Genomic DNA, 15,093 nt, shown 5'->3' with positions numbered 1-15,093 from the left:
TGTGCTGTTGCATCAGGATCAGAAATGCAGTTCCTGAAGACTTGCCTATTATGAAGAACAGGCTGCAAAGAAATGGAAGCACATCTTGCCATTGTGTTTAGTGATGCAGGTGACAGGTTGCTATAGTTGGCTCTGAGCAGGAAGAACTTGCATATAGGTAGGTTTAAATGCCTTTAAGTGCTTCAGGCTTGGAAGGTATTTGCATATTGTGTATGAAAATTAAGGCTAGGGGAGCATTGTTCTGAGTTGTTAAAAATTTCAAGCAGCTCTGAACTTTGAAAAACCCTCTTGAAGTTTTAAAACTTATAGTGTGGTTTCTGAACAGCTGCATGAGGTGAGATATCTGGACTAGACCACATTACTTCTGCATTTGGACTCCTGCTAGCCTTAGACACTGCTGTGACAGGTCAGCGTAGCATTGCACTACATTATGTGGACATCAGCAAAGCTTTACAATTCCAAGGAGGTTGCAAGGCACCAAGCTAGAATGATTCTCCTAAAAACTAATGAATAAACAAACAAAACTGTCTGAAATTATGCATATTGGCATGGAAATATGATACCAATGTTGATCTATCTGAGACTTTAAACCCAGAGAAAATGTTGCCATATTTTAGGAAGTTTTCTCACGTTATGCATTTTTTATTTAAAAACAAACTTTGTTTCCCAAAGTATGTGAAAAATACAGATTCTTCAGTAACTCAATATTTTTAAGTGACCTGTTCCAAAATGCCTGCAAGTTCACTCGACTTTTCCCCTTCTCCTTCATGCATTCACCAATATTTTTTGTCACCTTTCATTCCAAATAAAATGATCCTGATGTACTTCCTGTGAGATTTCATCCATACTCTTTATCTTTAGATAATAAACAAATAAACTAATATTTGCTCCAAAGACTCTAACTGATATTACACAAACAACCCAAAGCATGCTGAAAAAAATATTTTGCTTTTTAGTAAAAATACATCAGTAAAATTATATGGGTTTGACTTTCATTGACTCGTTCTGTAAGGGTTCCGTCAGAATACCCTTGTAATTTAGGGACTAGCAGGGAATAGAACAAGTGAATAGAAGAATAAGTAGACCTATTTCCCAGGAAATAGTCACACTACATTTATAATTGTTTTTCTCCTCCCCTGCATAGGTATACTAATAGAATAGTAGTCAGTCTGCTTAGTCTTCTTATCTACTTTTTCAGCTGTCCAGAGAAATAAATAAATCCATGTCTTGAAAGCACGGAAGTTGAATTGCAACACAAACCTGGCTTTGGAAAGGACTGTTTGGGTCAACAAGTCACATCTCTTCAATTACAAACAAACGTGTGATAGCTCCTAAATCCAAGAGATCGTCTTTACACACATATACCACAAAAATACCTATAACAAACCTAAGATCTATACCACAAAAGTCTAGGCAGAGCATGACTCAACAAGTCCGTGTTACATGCAGATGTATAGGGTAAGAAAAGATGGATGGATAAGGAGAAAAACGTCGTGTGTTTATTCAGTGAGTGTGGTGTTTCATCCGGGTTTGCTAGTTCAGACTCATGCAGTCAGACACAAGCTATACTTCTGCAACAGGGGTTACTGACACAGATCAGGGTGTGAGGCTACACACATCTTGCTAACATTATTTCCTGAAGCCATTTTTTACCAATGACTCTTCTGTGGAGCAACATGTTGGGATACTTAAATAAGGTTAGGAAATGGACTTACTTGCTCTGAATTTACCAGTACTTTTGAGTCTCATAATTGCATAAATGTGCACTCACTAAAAAATAGTCGTAGACTTACTTGATTCATGTAAATGTAGGTATATGAGAGGATCATATTGATTTGTAAAAAATTTCAGGTGACAGACACCAGTGACTATTACAGCAGGCATTCAGAAGACTTACAGCATCATTTTGATTAGGTTTCAGCATGTAGAAACTATGTAGAGACTTCGTTTTTTGAAAATCAGCCATATGCTGGGATAGCTAGAACTTAATTTCTCAAGCAGAAGAGCTAAAAACCAAAAAACTAAAGTGTATCTCTGTATCAGGAAAGGAGGTGATACAAGCACACTTAACTTACAGATGAGATATGTTTGTGGTAAATGTAGAAACTACCTAGCTTCGCAGAATGTGGTCTAATAAATAGGAGTGGTGTCAGGCATGCTGTGACTGTCAGAGTTTTGCTGACGCATGTGAGTTAAAGGTGAGATTAAGGCACATATTGCACATGTTGAGTGTCTTAACAGATATTTTTCACCAGTTTTCCACTGCTAAACAAATAGGGAGCTCATAATAGCTGACCTGAGCATTTACTATTATATACAAAATTTGATATCATATACAAAATCCTTTATAAACTGAAGATAAATAAGTCAGTTTCATTGCTACAGCGGTGCAAGGTGTTGGTCAGCATGTTGCAGAGAATCCAGGCTGTCTCCCATATAGATTTTTCCCTCTATTTTTTTTTCAAGCAGCAACTACAGTTATAATTCTAGCATATTTCCTTATAATTGTTTATGAATTACCTCCTAGATTAGGGTGGTATTAGCATATTTTGCTTGGCTTTCTTTAAATCTATTTAATCTTGAGGATACCCTTGAAAAACTGATTAGAACTGAAATGTGAATGTATTCCTTGGTTTATTCAGTTTAGGAATGGTTGGGGGGGGTGCCAAATCAAGTGAAACTTCCCGTAACTGGGGATACTGTCATAAAAGTGTCTCCAGTTTTGCTAACCATGTAATATATCCCGTAATAGAGGCTCACAAATTCATTAAATGAGAGCTTGTCCTTTTGCCTTTGCAAAAGCTTCCGTGTTGCAGAGTTTAACAGTATTATTTGATTGTAATATGTAAACATATCTAAACCACAAAAGGTTGCTCAGTCTGTTATACATTATTAGGCCCTTGCTGGATTTCAGTTAGTCTCAATCAGCAACTTCTGCCTCCAGAACCGACAGATAGAAGTGCGTGCAGTGCTGCCGTGCGGGTCTGACTTCACAGAAAGGGATTTCTAGTCTGAAAAGCCAAGTAATAAACACATGCATTATCTTACCAGTAAGTGTCTGAATACAAGCTCTGAGCTCACTGGGATGTCCACACCAGAAACTTCCCTTTCCCTGTTTCCATGCGCGTTAGGACAAGTAGTAACTAGCCTGGATGAGCAATGACTCGCTTGAATGAAAGAGGATTGTCCTCTTTCTTTAACGTGGTCGTGCTGTAAAGGTGCTTTTCACCCGATGCTTTTCTGTGCAGGCTTCCATGGAGCATCAGACCCACGAGCATGCTTCTTGGAGCTAATCCTCCCCTTCACAACTGCTCACTTGGGGCAAAAGGCTACTGTCCTTGTTTCTGTTGCCTGCAGTTTTTCTCGGGAAAACTCTTCTTCATCTTCAAACCCTATTACTTTTACTCCACAGTCTCTCACTTCACCTGCTTTCTTCCTTCTGTTACTCACCTGTGCTCCTGAGCATCTCGTGGAGACAGGAGCTGGGTGCTGGGGGAGAGAAGCAGCTGCGGGTCACTGGCTTTGTCAGGCCAGTTACCTGGTGACATTGCCAAGTGGAGAAGCATGGCATGGGCATGGGGACACCAAAACTGGGTCAGGGAGCTGAGGAAGTGCCCCTTCCCGAGGCTGACCCTTTTAACTTTTTTTATTTTTATTTTTTTAATTGTTTTAAGGAATTTTCCGAGGTGACAGTTATAAAAACACCAGGATAAAGGTTGGGTTTTGTAGCATGACATTCACGTCTCTGTGTAGCACATGCTGTGTACTTACTAGATCCATAGTCAGTATTTTTCATACAGTCAGAGTCATAATTTTTCTGGTTCCTGGTTCATGTATCATAAAAAATCCAAATGTAGCATTCCAGGGAGTGTGTACTTTTGTGTTAATATTTGACATCTGCAGGGAGACAAAATTACCAAGAATTTATTACCAGAGAGAATTATTTTTCTTGAATACCTATGCAAATACCAGTTTATTTTTCTCTTTTCAGACCATGGTTTGAGGATGAGGTGGAGTAAAAAATGTGAGTACTAGTGAGTTGCATATCCTGATGTGCAGTGCAAAGCATGAAAAAGAAAAGTCAGTGAGGAAAAGCAGATCACCAGTGTTACCCACCTCGTGCATACTTGAGGACAGTGAGAGTGAGAGTTCAGAGACACCTGTGAAAGCTGAGGCAGGAAGAGTGACAAGCAGAAAGAGTCTGTTCTCCCATTGCTTACCTCCCCGTAAGCTTTTATTTTTATCAATTTCTCCATTTGCTTTGTCTTCGAGAAACACCTCCAAAGCCAAAATAGGGGTGTTGTAAAGGCAAGATGGTCTGCAAAGGGTCTGCAGGGTTTCTGTAGAAAACCCTTCTCCACCTCTACGTAATGTTTTCAAGAAAAACCTCTGCATCAGTCCTGCTGTGGATAAGACAAGCAAGGAGCAACAGGGTCTCTGGAGCCCTACCTGCAGGAGCTCCTTATTGATTCTCCCTGAGTTTTTCTCCTCCTTCAAACACTTCCGTCCAAACAGAATGGGCAAGAGAAACAACTCTGTGACTTCGTGGCAGCTGGTTGTGGCTGTTGCCCTGATCAGCCTCAGCTGGGTTGTCGGTTTCCGTCCATTCAAGCACACAGACACAGCCTCCACGCACGTGGCTTGGGCTCCCCAGCACTCAGCCTGGGGCTCACCGCGGCGGCAACTTGCAAAGGAGAGGGGATGTGAAGGTGGCTCTGGTTTCCCTCCAGGAGGGCTCACGCTTCACTGCCTGCTTTCACAGTGGGACACTGCCACATTCGAGCATGAAGCAGGAGAAGCCGAATCTGATTTTTGCACATGCACTGAGTGCGTATTTATGTTTATATATTTATTAGTGTACATAGAAATATATGTACGTATATGTCCATTGGCTGATCTGATGGGGCAGGAGCAGTGGAAGTATCTCATTTTCAAGAGGACCAGGAATTTAAGGAGGCTGCTATGTTGTCTGACCGGGAAGAGCAAGGAGAATCTCCTTTTCCTTGCTCAGGATTTTGGTTTTATTCACGTGTAATTTGTACCAGAAGCTTGTTTGGTAAAGCAGCATTGCTGAAACCATTTATAGAGGTGGGTTGAACTGTGTCTGGATACAAATATGTCTGAATACCAGGCTCACAGTCTGGGTTTGTCTGTGTGTAGAAGATTCACATATGCATGGGGTAGCTGTGATTACTCTCTGAAAAAAAAAAAAAAAATCTGTGTCCAAAGATGGTGAGAGCTGCTCCTGTGTGTATTATTATTTCCAGGATTTTGTAGTTTTGAATGTGCTGAGATAAGGAGCATTTGGGAAGGGGAAAAGGAGGATTGGGAATATAATTACAGGCAAAAGTTCTTTCTGGACACAGGTCACTTGCGCGTGTCATTCTTGAACTGTGTGATCTTTTCTCAGGAGGAAGAAACCCAGAGGGGTCATGGGGTTTGCAAGGGGGAGAGAGGAAATGAGAAACACTTTCCCTCTTTTGGAGAAAGGTAAAAGCAGGATATTCCAGGATCCTGTCAAATCCTATTTATTGGCACTGAGCCTCATTGAAGCTGGGAGCAAACCTGCACCCAAAATCCCTATGTTAGTACATGCAGGAACAAAACCGCTGAGGAGGGGAGGGCAAAAAAACAAGGCAGATTTAGTGCCTGGGGTCAAGCAACACTAGCCAGATTTGGGACATAGGTCTCAAACTGAAGTATTTTCATAGGAAATGGAAAAGGATACACGCATCTTGTGCATTCCAACTTTTGGCTTCTGATGGTAAAGAGCAATGAACAGCCAGCAGATGATTTCCAGCAAAGCCCGTTCTGCTTGGAGCCCACAGCAAGTGTGACTGCTCTTCACCAGAGGTGCTCATCCTGTATCCCATGCCTGACAGCCTCAAAAAACAGCAGTGGTCCTGAACTGTGCTTCTAAACCTATCTGTGTCAGAGGAAGTTTTTGTGCTCTCCAGACACAAAATAGGAAAAAAAGCATTCTGTCTTAAAAAATGGATTGATGCTAAAAAAATGTGTATTTTGGCCTGGCAGGTTCTGTGACTTCGTACCTATACTTTTCTCCTCATACACACACTGCCTATAGGAGGAAAATAAAATGGTTCCCATGATGTAGATCCACCAAAACACGTGTCGGGCACTTGAATCCCGTAGTGTCTCTCCTGAAAGCTACAGCCACGGGTACCAGAGCAGTACCCGCTTGTCTTCTGGCTCCTGCCCATTTCACCTCCCCACGGCGCGCTTCCACGGCAGGCAGCACCAGTTCCTCTTCCTTGAGCTCAGATCCAGCACTTCCTGCCCGAGGGAGAGCAATTAATCACCCTCCGTCCTCCAGTCTGTGACATCTAGGCTCTTCTGGACACGGCCAGCTCAGGCTTTTTAGATAAAAAAAAAAGGATATTTAATTTTATTGAGGGCATCTCTCAGATTTTAGTCAGAACCAACGAGGGTTTCACACGTACATAGCTATCAAAATATTTATTTATTTATTTATTTATTTATTTACTAATCCAGCTTCAGAAGCCTGGGCAGATAATAATATTTGGAAGTAAAGGGTGAAAACATCGCTGAGGGGTTGGAGGTTGTGTGTCCATCCTTCTGGTGGTTTTGCGGCTCGGTGAATGGGAACGTGTCCTTTAAGAGTTTTAGGAAGAGGCCAAAGCCATGATTTTGCACCAAGATGCCAGCCTGCAAGGCAGGAGATGTGAATCAAGTAGGGGCACCGATAATTTTGTCCGGTTTGGTGTTTCACCTCCAGACCTAAAATGGAGGTAAACGAAGCGACGAACAGACCATGGGCTTCAGAGATGGGTGGTGGGATGTAATGGTGTTTCGGACTAAACAGCACTGCAGCCTGTTGGGACAGCTTCGCTTCCCCGTTCAACTGTTGGGGTTGGGAATATTTAAGGCTTGGGGGGGGACCCCAAAACCTGCCCGTGACAGCTGAAGGAAGGGGGGGGCCGCGCCTTTCCTCCACCTCCACGGCTGCGTGGGCTCCAGGCCACCGGGCCCCACAGGCTTCGGGGCAGGACCACGGGGGGGGATGGAGGAGGAGGAGGAGGAGGAAGAGGAGGAGGAGGAAGGCCGAAAGGCTGCGTCCAGCGGGTGCCAGCGCCAGGTTTTGGCGGCAGCAGGGCCGGCAGGAGGGCGGGCGAGGACCTCGGCCCCAGGGCCGGGGTTTGGCGGCGGCGGCGGCGGTGGGTGAGGGGGCTGAGGGCTCGGAGCCCCCCCCTCCAGGTGTCGGGGTCCGGCTGGTGCCTGGTGTGTGCTCTGCCCGCCCTGCGCGCAGGGCTTGCAGCCTGCCCGTTTCCTGGTCTGGCAGCGAGAGGCAGTGCTGAGTTGGAGAGACAAAAATAGCCCTTCGGAGAGGAGAGAGAGAGAGAGAGAGAGAGAGCGAGCAGCACAGGGATTGTGTGCGCGGCGGGGAGGGAGCGAGCGGCAGCAGGGCTGGTTTCCAGGAGGAGCCCTGCGCTGCCTCGCCGCCCTTGCATGTTCGCCGGCGGATCGCTGCCCACCCCCCCCCCCGCCCCCTCCCTGCTCGGGCACGGCCACGGCCACCTCCGCCGGCTGCTCCCCGCATCTCCTCCGGGGAGGGCAGCGGACAAACTCCTGCTTTGATCAGAGGGCGGCCAGAGACCATTTTACCGGAGCGAGGCGGGGGCCAGGAGCGAAGAGAAACCGCCGCAGGGATATCGGGATTTTAGAGCCTGGTCTTCGACGCCTCCCTCCCTCCCTCCCTCCCTCCCTGCTCCCCCCCCCCCCCAGCCCCTCACCCCCCTACCCCCTTTTTCCCTCCCCTTCCCCTCTGTAAATAACCCGCTGCGCAAAAAGCCCGGCGCTTTGACATCCCTCCCCGGCAGCGGCTATGGGGTGTTTGGGCAACAGCAAAACGGAGGACCAGCGTATCGATGAGAAAGCGCAGCGAGAAGCCAACAAAAAAATAGAGAAGCAGTTGCAGAAGGAGCGGCTGGCTTACAAAGCGACGCACCGCTTGCTCCTGCTGGGTAAGGCGGCGGGGACGGGGGCAAGGGGGGGGTTGGGGGGGCGGCCGAGCGAGCCCCCCCCCCCCCTCCCCAAATAAAAAATAAAAATAAAAAAAGGATGGGGGCCGTGGAGAAGCGGGGTGCTGCCACCCCAAGCCCAAAAGCAGCCCCAAAGCCAGCCCGGATCGGGACCGGGGTCGGGGTCGGGGCTGGAGCCACGGATGCGACCGCGGGGAAACGGCGCCGGAGGTGGGAGATGCTCCCGCGGCCGAAAACAACCAAAATAAACCCCGATCATCATAACCACAACAAAAAGGCCATCCCGAGCCTCGTCTCCTAATGCTCTCCCTTCCCTCCCTTCTCTTCCAGGGGCTGGTGAGTCAGGGAAAAGCACGATTGTGAAACAGATGCGGATCCTGCATGTCAACGGCTTTAATTCAGAGTAAGGCTCGCGCTGGCGTCGTGGCCGCTTCTTGCCTTGCATGCTCCAAGCAGGTTCAGGCTCAGGAAATTTCTCCTGGCATCCTCCGCCTTTTGGTGGCTGGGCACTGCGTTTCGGGGGAGGGAGGGAGGGGGGGAAAGGGGAGCGAGGATAAGGAAATTGCTGCTGTTGTCTGTTTGCATTTTCTCCTCCTGGCCCCTTTACTGTATTTTCACACTGTTGCTACTGCAGCGCTTGACAGGCCCCTGTGTAGCAACAACATGGCGACTACTTTTTGCATAGAAGCAAATAACTAAATATTGCATCTGTCCGTGACACAAAAATACATGTCAAGTCACACTCAGGATGACAGTGGCTGCTGTTTTTCCGGTACTGGGCTGAGTGTAAAACTGAAACTGATTCTGCACGTTTGTTAGAAATCCTCCTGATTTCTGAGGCTACATCATCTTCTCTCTCAAGAACTCTTTCCCGGAAATCGTTATTAATCTATAGCGTTAATTTTAGGTATCTGCTGACTTTCACCTAGATGTTATTAATTTCGAGCGTATCTGCAGCATGCTGTAGGAATGAAAGAATGACTTCTAGTTTCATTGGGGGGGGGCTTTGCAGATGTGGCTATCATTGTCTGATTATAAAAACAAAAACCAAAATAGAGATGAACGTGGATTGCTCTTCATACCGTGTGAGGAAAGGGATGAGTGGTGAGACATATTTGTCTTGCTATTGTTTTCAGTTAGTATGTTGTAATGACTGAGGAGCAGATAAACAAGAGATCAGTGAAAAAAAAAATAAATGCAACTGACTGAGCTGCTTTGGAAGAAAGAAATCAAAGCGTTAATATTTCTGTTTTAATGCAGAGAAAAGAAACAGAAAATACTGGATATTCGGAAAAATGTTAAAGATGCGATTGTGGTAAGAACACACTTTATACTGTTCTTCAATGCTTGGGTGTGCTGGAAATGATAAGGATTGTGCTCTCTAAGACTGAGCAGAGAGAAATCCCATTTTGCTGATCAGATTGGATTAGCTTCTATTGATCCTGCATCTTAGATTTATCCAGATTAATGCATTTGTTTTTGTTTTATCCAATTCTAGACTATAGTTTCAGCTATGAGCACTTTAATACCCCCAGTTCCATTGGCCAACCCAGAAAACCAATTTCGAATGGACTACATCAAGAGTATAGCTCCTCTTTCTGACTTTGACTATACACAGGTAAGACTAGAAACCACCGCTTTATTCTGCTTTAAGGGGGAACACATCGATTCACTTTCATTTGCTGAAATGTTGCTTTTTTGTTGTTGTTGTTGTTGTTGTTTGACTTTTTGGATGATGGTCATGAGAAGAGCTCAAGCCAGAATTACCACTGGGTTAACTTTCTTACAAGACTGTGGTGGTTGCACCTGTTTTAGTGTTGCTTGGTTTTGTTGTTACTGATTTATTTGCTGATGTTTGTAAATGCTGCTTCTGTATTTAGTTCTTCTCTTTAAAATTTCTGATACAGTTACGACATACTGAAGCTTGAAATGAGACTCTGTTGCAAGTTGTTTTCCTGCATGGAATTAAATGCAGGATGTCAGTCTGAGGAGTTACAGTTTACCTGCAGAAAAGGATTTAAAAGGATGGAGTGGCCCCAGTAGCATTTACCATACTTACTGCACTCCCATAAGCAGTGGTCGAGTAAGGTGGTTTGCTTCCTTATCTGTTTATTGTAGTTGGCCTTAGCAGTGGTTTAGTTGTTTGTGAGTGTGAGCCATCGTTTGATGTGGAACCACATGAAAACTAGGGATTTCTATATGGAGGTTACTCTTTGGTACTCAGCTTAGAGATACCATTTGGATTAACTCGCATAGGCATCTTACTTTTGATTATTTTTATCTTTTTACATTATTATTTATAGAAATGTCTGTAGTATGATTGATGTTTTATGCATGACATGAAAGCAACTGCACAGACATAATGAATATTATTTTAAAATATTTTTGCAGTTGAACAATTTGGAACTGGACTTAGAATCTTATATATATATAAAGTCAGTATATATCAATAACAATTTGTTATGGATACAATAAGGACTATAAATATCTTCCTTCATTGGCTAAATGATTATGAGTTCTTCATGCTATCAATATTACCGAAGAAGCCATTTACAATAGAGTGTCTTTAGGTTATTATAGCTTCAGGGTGGAAGAGGGAGAAGGGGAAGAGCCGTTTCTTTATTATATGACTCATATTCTCTGGTGTGTGGTTTTGCCTCTGGTAAAGCTACCACTTTGAAGGTTCAAGATAAAGAAAAAATATCAGACATCTTGTACAGTTAGAATTTAACACAGAATGCAGATGTTAAGAAAACGACTGTAAGGTACACCCACATATGGCATAATTGCTCAATTGGTAGATGTAAGTTGGTGAAAATGAGAAACTCTTTTTAGAATTGGAAATCAAATTTGACATGAATTGTTTGTCTTATGCAGGTATTTCAGTTCTCAGGCATTTGTTGCTCATATTATCTCTTTCCTTCAATTTCTGTTGGGTGAAACAAATTTGTTTGTTATTTGTTTGGGTAAAATAACTAGTTGCATATATTTTTTGTCATTCTCTGTAGTACATCTGTTTTTCTGAGCTCTTGGGGGGTAAGAAAACTGAAGCAGGCTTTCCATGGGGTTGGAGAAATATTCATTATTATTATTTTTTACAAAAATTCTCCTTTTTCGCAGAAGTTGTCTGTATCTGGGAAAACTGAAGTCACAGTTTGATAGTTTTGGAGGGGAAAAGCTTATTCTTCTTGGAGGAGAAAAAGAATGGGGCCCCAGGGACTATGAAGCAAGTAATAATTCATTTGAAATCTTGATTCCAAAATCCATTTTTGTTTAAAATAATAAAAACTAGTAACTCTGCTTTTTAATTAAGTAGGATTTCCGATAAATCTATCACATTATTTGAAATAGTGTCAAATAATAGTCCTAGTAGAAAAAAATAGCTTTTGCAAGCTTAAAAAGGGAAGACAAATCTAATGCTGTTTTAGAAGTAAATATATTTTATGTACCACTTTTGTCTATTTCTGTTTTCTTCTCTTCCCAATTCATAGGTTTAGTAATTGTAAAATACATAGATGTGTTTTTTTTAGTGTCTTGGTTTAGAATATTGTTTTTCTCCATGAAGATGTGTGAGCAAGACAGATTTAAAAAAAAAAAAAAAAAAAAAAAAAAAGTGCTATTGTGCTTCAGGGCTTGATTCCACTCCAGTTTAAGTCAATGATAACTTAAAGTAAATTTATGTTTCCAGCTGAAATAACTTTTGACCCATTTTGTATTTTTGGATAAGGACAGATATAAAAATAAATACTTGGACAGTAATCAGTGCATCCCGTGTCAAGCATTACTGATTCTCTAATTAATACCTGATGTATGGAATAAGGCCTTCTGAACCAGAGAAACTAATAAAGTATTTAATAGTGTTCACTCAAAGCTTGCTATTCTATCATCTGTATTTAAAAGCAGATCTAAACCAAAAAATGCTGACTTAAGCAGTGCTTAGGTATTGCCTCTGGGATAAATTTTGGCACATTCTAAAACATGACAAATGTGACCCTTCTTCAGCTGAATGAGGGAAGAGGTAATTTTAGGATTTTTAGCAGTATGGATGGTAGTGAGCAGTTTAAGACAGCAGCCCCTATTGTTGCAATATGAATTACAGATGTGTTATTTTTTTGGATAATGTTAGTTGTGTAATCTTTGTCTTAGAAATCAATGTATTTTAGTTTCAGATGTATTTTAAATAAATTGCATGCAAAATGTGGTAAAATGAGTGCACTGTACCATGAGTCTTTACAGAGAGATCCCTCATAATATGCAAAAACTTCACTGATGGTACAATATGGCCAACACTCATGAGACACTAATTTAAATATATTTGTGACATATTGGATATGCTTGGATATGCATACTTAAATTGCATACAAATTAACTAATATACATTTAATTGTGAAAATTGTCCTTTGAAATAAATGGATTTGAAAATACTGATTTCCTGTGGGTGAAATCATATTCTAATTAAAAATTATGACTGAAAATTCCAAGAACTTAAGTGAGGATGGGATTGGCATTTGTACTGAGATCTGTATTTTGGGTTTTTGTTTGTTGTTTTTTTTTAATTATATAGCTCTCTGCAAAATGCAAGCCACTCATCTTACGTTCTTAGTGGTAAACATTTTAAAACACATTTTCTCTATACATCATTTCAGCATTGCTTTAAGGATCTGTGAATTGACCCCCAGTAGTTTGACCTTTTAAAAACTAGTCCTTAATTTGGTTTAGTTATGCTACCTTGATGACTTACCTTATTGCTATTAAAAAACAAACAAACAAAAGTTTCTTGATTACTTTTATGATTCTTGTGTTGCCTTTCATTAGTTTTGTTAAAAGTAATAAAATATAATTTTAATTATAATATAATACAATTTTTACCCCCAAAAATGCCTGGGTGACTGATGCGGTCTAATTATATAAATAATACTTGAGGCTTGCTTGTTTGTTTTTTAAGTGAATTAATGTGAATAAGTCACGTGTCCATTGTAGTTTCTTCCTTGAAGTCATGAAAGGAATCAAGATAAATTTTCTTCCGATGGCTACTTTAGACATTATCTTAGCACTGTATTCCAGGACGGAGTCTGCAGAAAGGCTTTAAAACTGAAATGGAAGCAAGCACAGCATATCGGAAAGGATTTTTTATTATTTTTGGCAAAGTGTTAATTGATATTTGCTAAAGTTAACAGGAATTGACCTGCGCCATTTTTAATCCTTTATTGATGGGGATTTATTTTGTCCTTTGTGAAACAGAGTGAACATATTAAGGGCATATTATGCTAGTAGCTGTGGAAAAACATGGTGTATTATGTAAGCATGTGTTTACCCACGTTCAGTTGTCTTTATTAAAGTATTTGAATTTTGTGGGCGCGACAAATCTGCTTGGTACGTAATTCCTTTACCCTTTGTCTTCCTCCCAGATTTAGTCAAATTGTTTTTCATAATATACCTCTCGGATGGGGCTCATGTGAACAGTTGTGTGTCTGTATACAGCAGGTAGTCAATTAGCTACAGCCCAAGAGTGTAGTCGAGTGTTTGCCTGCACAAACTAGTCACCAGTAAACGTGAATCATTTGCTTAATAGAGAACATGCAAACACTTCATCCAGTTATTGGGGAGAGGGGAGACTTCTCAAAAGACTCATTTTTCTTTGCTGAGAATGTTTTTAGGGAGGAAAATTATTTTGTTAAACCTTTATAAAACATGAAATTGTGCAAATGTAGTCCCTTGTGCTGATTTTAGAATGCTGGTTTTAAAAATAATTTGTAAAGCTATTTTATCAATCAGGCAAGCTCTTTAATTCAGCTTTCAAAAGTGAAATGTTAATGTAGGCATTGACAGGGAAAGTGCTTTAGATTAATCTGGTCTGTAGTTTGCTCTGCATTTTCAGATATGGCAGTTTGAATTCAATTTTATGACTTCAATTTTCCTCCATGTTTTCTTTGTAAAAATCAGGACTTCATGTTTGTAACGTAAAAACACAAGAAAGAAAAAATTATTTATGGTCAGAATTGGAAGTTACATAGACTTCTGTTAGGCATTTCAAGTTCTTCTTAGACATAGTACTCAAATTCCACTTTTTGCCTGGTGATTGCTGGTTTACACAGCATGTGTCTTGGTGTTTGGAGTAACTGGAGATCTTGCTGAAGGGAAGTATATCGCTGGGCTCCAGAAAATCTTTATGCTAAATAAATAGTTAAATAAAAGATGAAAAACATGATAAATAGGGTTCACTTATGGTTAAATTTCCTCGGGTTGTGCAGTTAATGCTGTGACTTTAATATCCTATTTGGCCACAACGTGTTTAGGTTTCCCTGTAGTATGTACTTGATGTAGCCCAAAGGAGTTACAAAACAACATCATCTAACATTTTTTGGTTTTCAAATTACTTGCAGTATTTCCATATTTCTCAGGAGTATGAAAAGATACCAAGTTTTACATAAAAATATCATAAAAGAGAGAATACAGTGAATATTGCTAGAAATGGCTTGATTTGATTTTTCTTTCTGTCTCAATTTTTACTTTAGGGCTTCGTTTAGCATTTTGGGTAAGATGAACAGCCACAAATTTTTATAATTATCTGTAATCATAATACTTATTAATACTATAGTTTCAAGTCAAAATTAACTTTTAAGAATCAAGTCAACGTTTAAACATTGACGTTTGCCTTTTACCTTGGTCAGAGATGCGCACTGGTTGTTCTTCATTTGTTCTTGTTTTCGCAAACTTGGAAAGGATCTGGAGTGCTGGATGCTGATCAAATTGTATAGGTCCAACAACATTATTACTACCCTGAATTAAAAACCCTTCAAAAACTAATGAAGAAGACTGTCAGAGAAGGACAGCTGAAAATACTACATATGCTCATGGAGTTGTTGGCAACTCGTAGTCGTCACACACAGGTTGATATTGTCAAGAGGACTGATACTGAAAAGTAGTGCATATTGGGGAGAAGTAGCAATTATGCAAGAGATGAAATTTCTTTGTTGTGGGAGCACTCGTTTTTATGCTATGCACTAATGATTAATTAACAGCAGATACTGAAGTTGAGCTCTTGTCATGTTAAGAGCAGATTCTACTGATG

General features: G+C 41.2%; 1 protein-coding gene across 2 annotated transcripts in view; it reads left to right on the top strand.

The window, feature by feature from the left end:
• GNAL (G protein subunit alpha L) overlaps nt 1–15,093 on the top strand; it is a 196,982-nt gene that overhangs the window by 65,049 nt on the left and 116,840 nt on the right. Inside the window, exons 1-4 of one of the 2 annotated variants that reach the window (XM_038174859.2) lie at nt 7,139–8,003; nt 8,352–8,424; nt 9,282–9,336; nt 9,520–9,639. In XM_038174859.2, the coding sequence (XP_038030787.1) occupies nt 7,865–8,003; nt 8,352–8,424; nt 9,282–9,336; nt 9,520–9,639 (387 nt within the window). In that variant the 5' untranslated portion in view covers nt 7,139–7,864. Of the gene's footprint in view, nt 1–7,138; nt 8,004–8,351; nt 8,425–9,281; nt 9,337–9,519; nt 9,640–15,093 lie in introns of those variants that run through there. The other variant, XM_027452063.3, reaches the window with a different exon arrangement.

The sequence above is a fragment of the Anas platyrhynchos genome, chromosome 2 (assembly GCF_047663525.1).
Source record: "Anas platyrhynchos isolate ZD024472 breed Pekin duck chromosome 2, IASCAAS_PekinDuck_T2T, whole genome shotgun sequence".
NCBI classification, from domain to species: Eukaryota; Metazoa; Chordata; class Aves; order Anseriformes; family Anatidae; genus Anas; species Anas platyrhynchos.
Note: the sequence above shows the minus strand (reverse complement) of the source record. Positions and strands in the feature narration are given on the sequence as shown.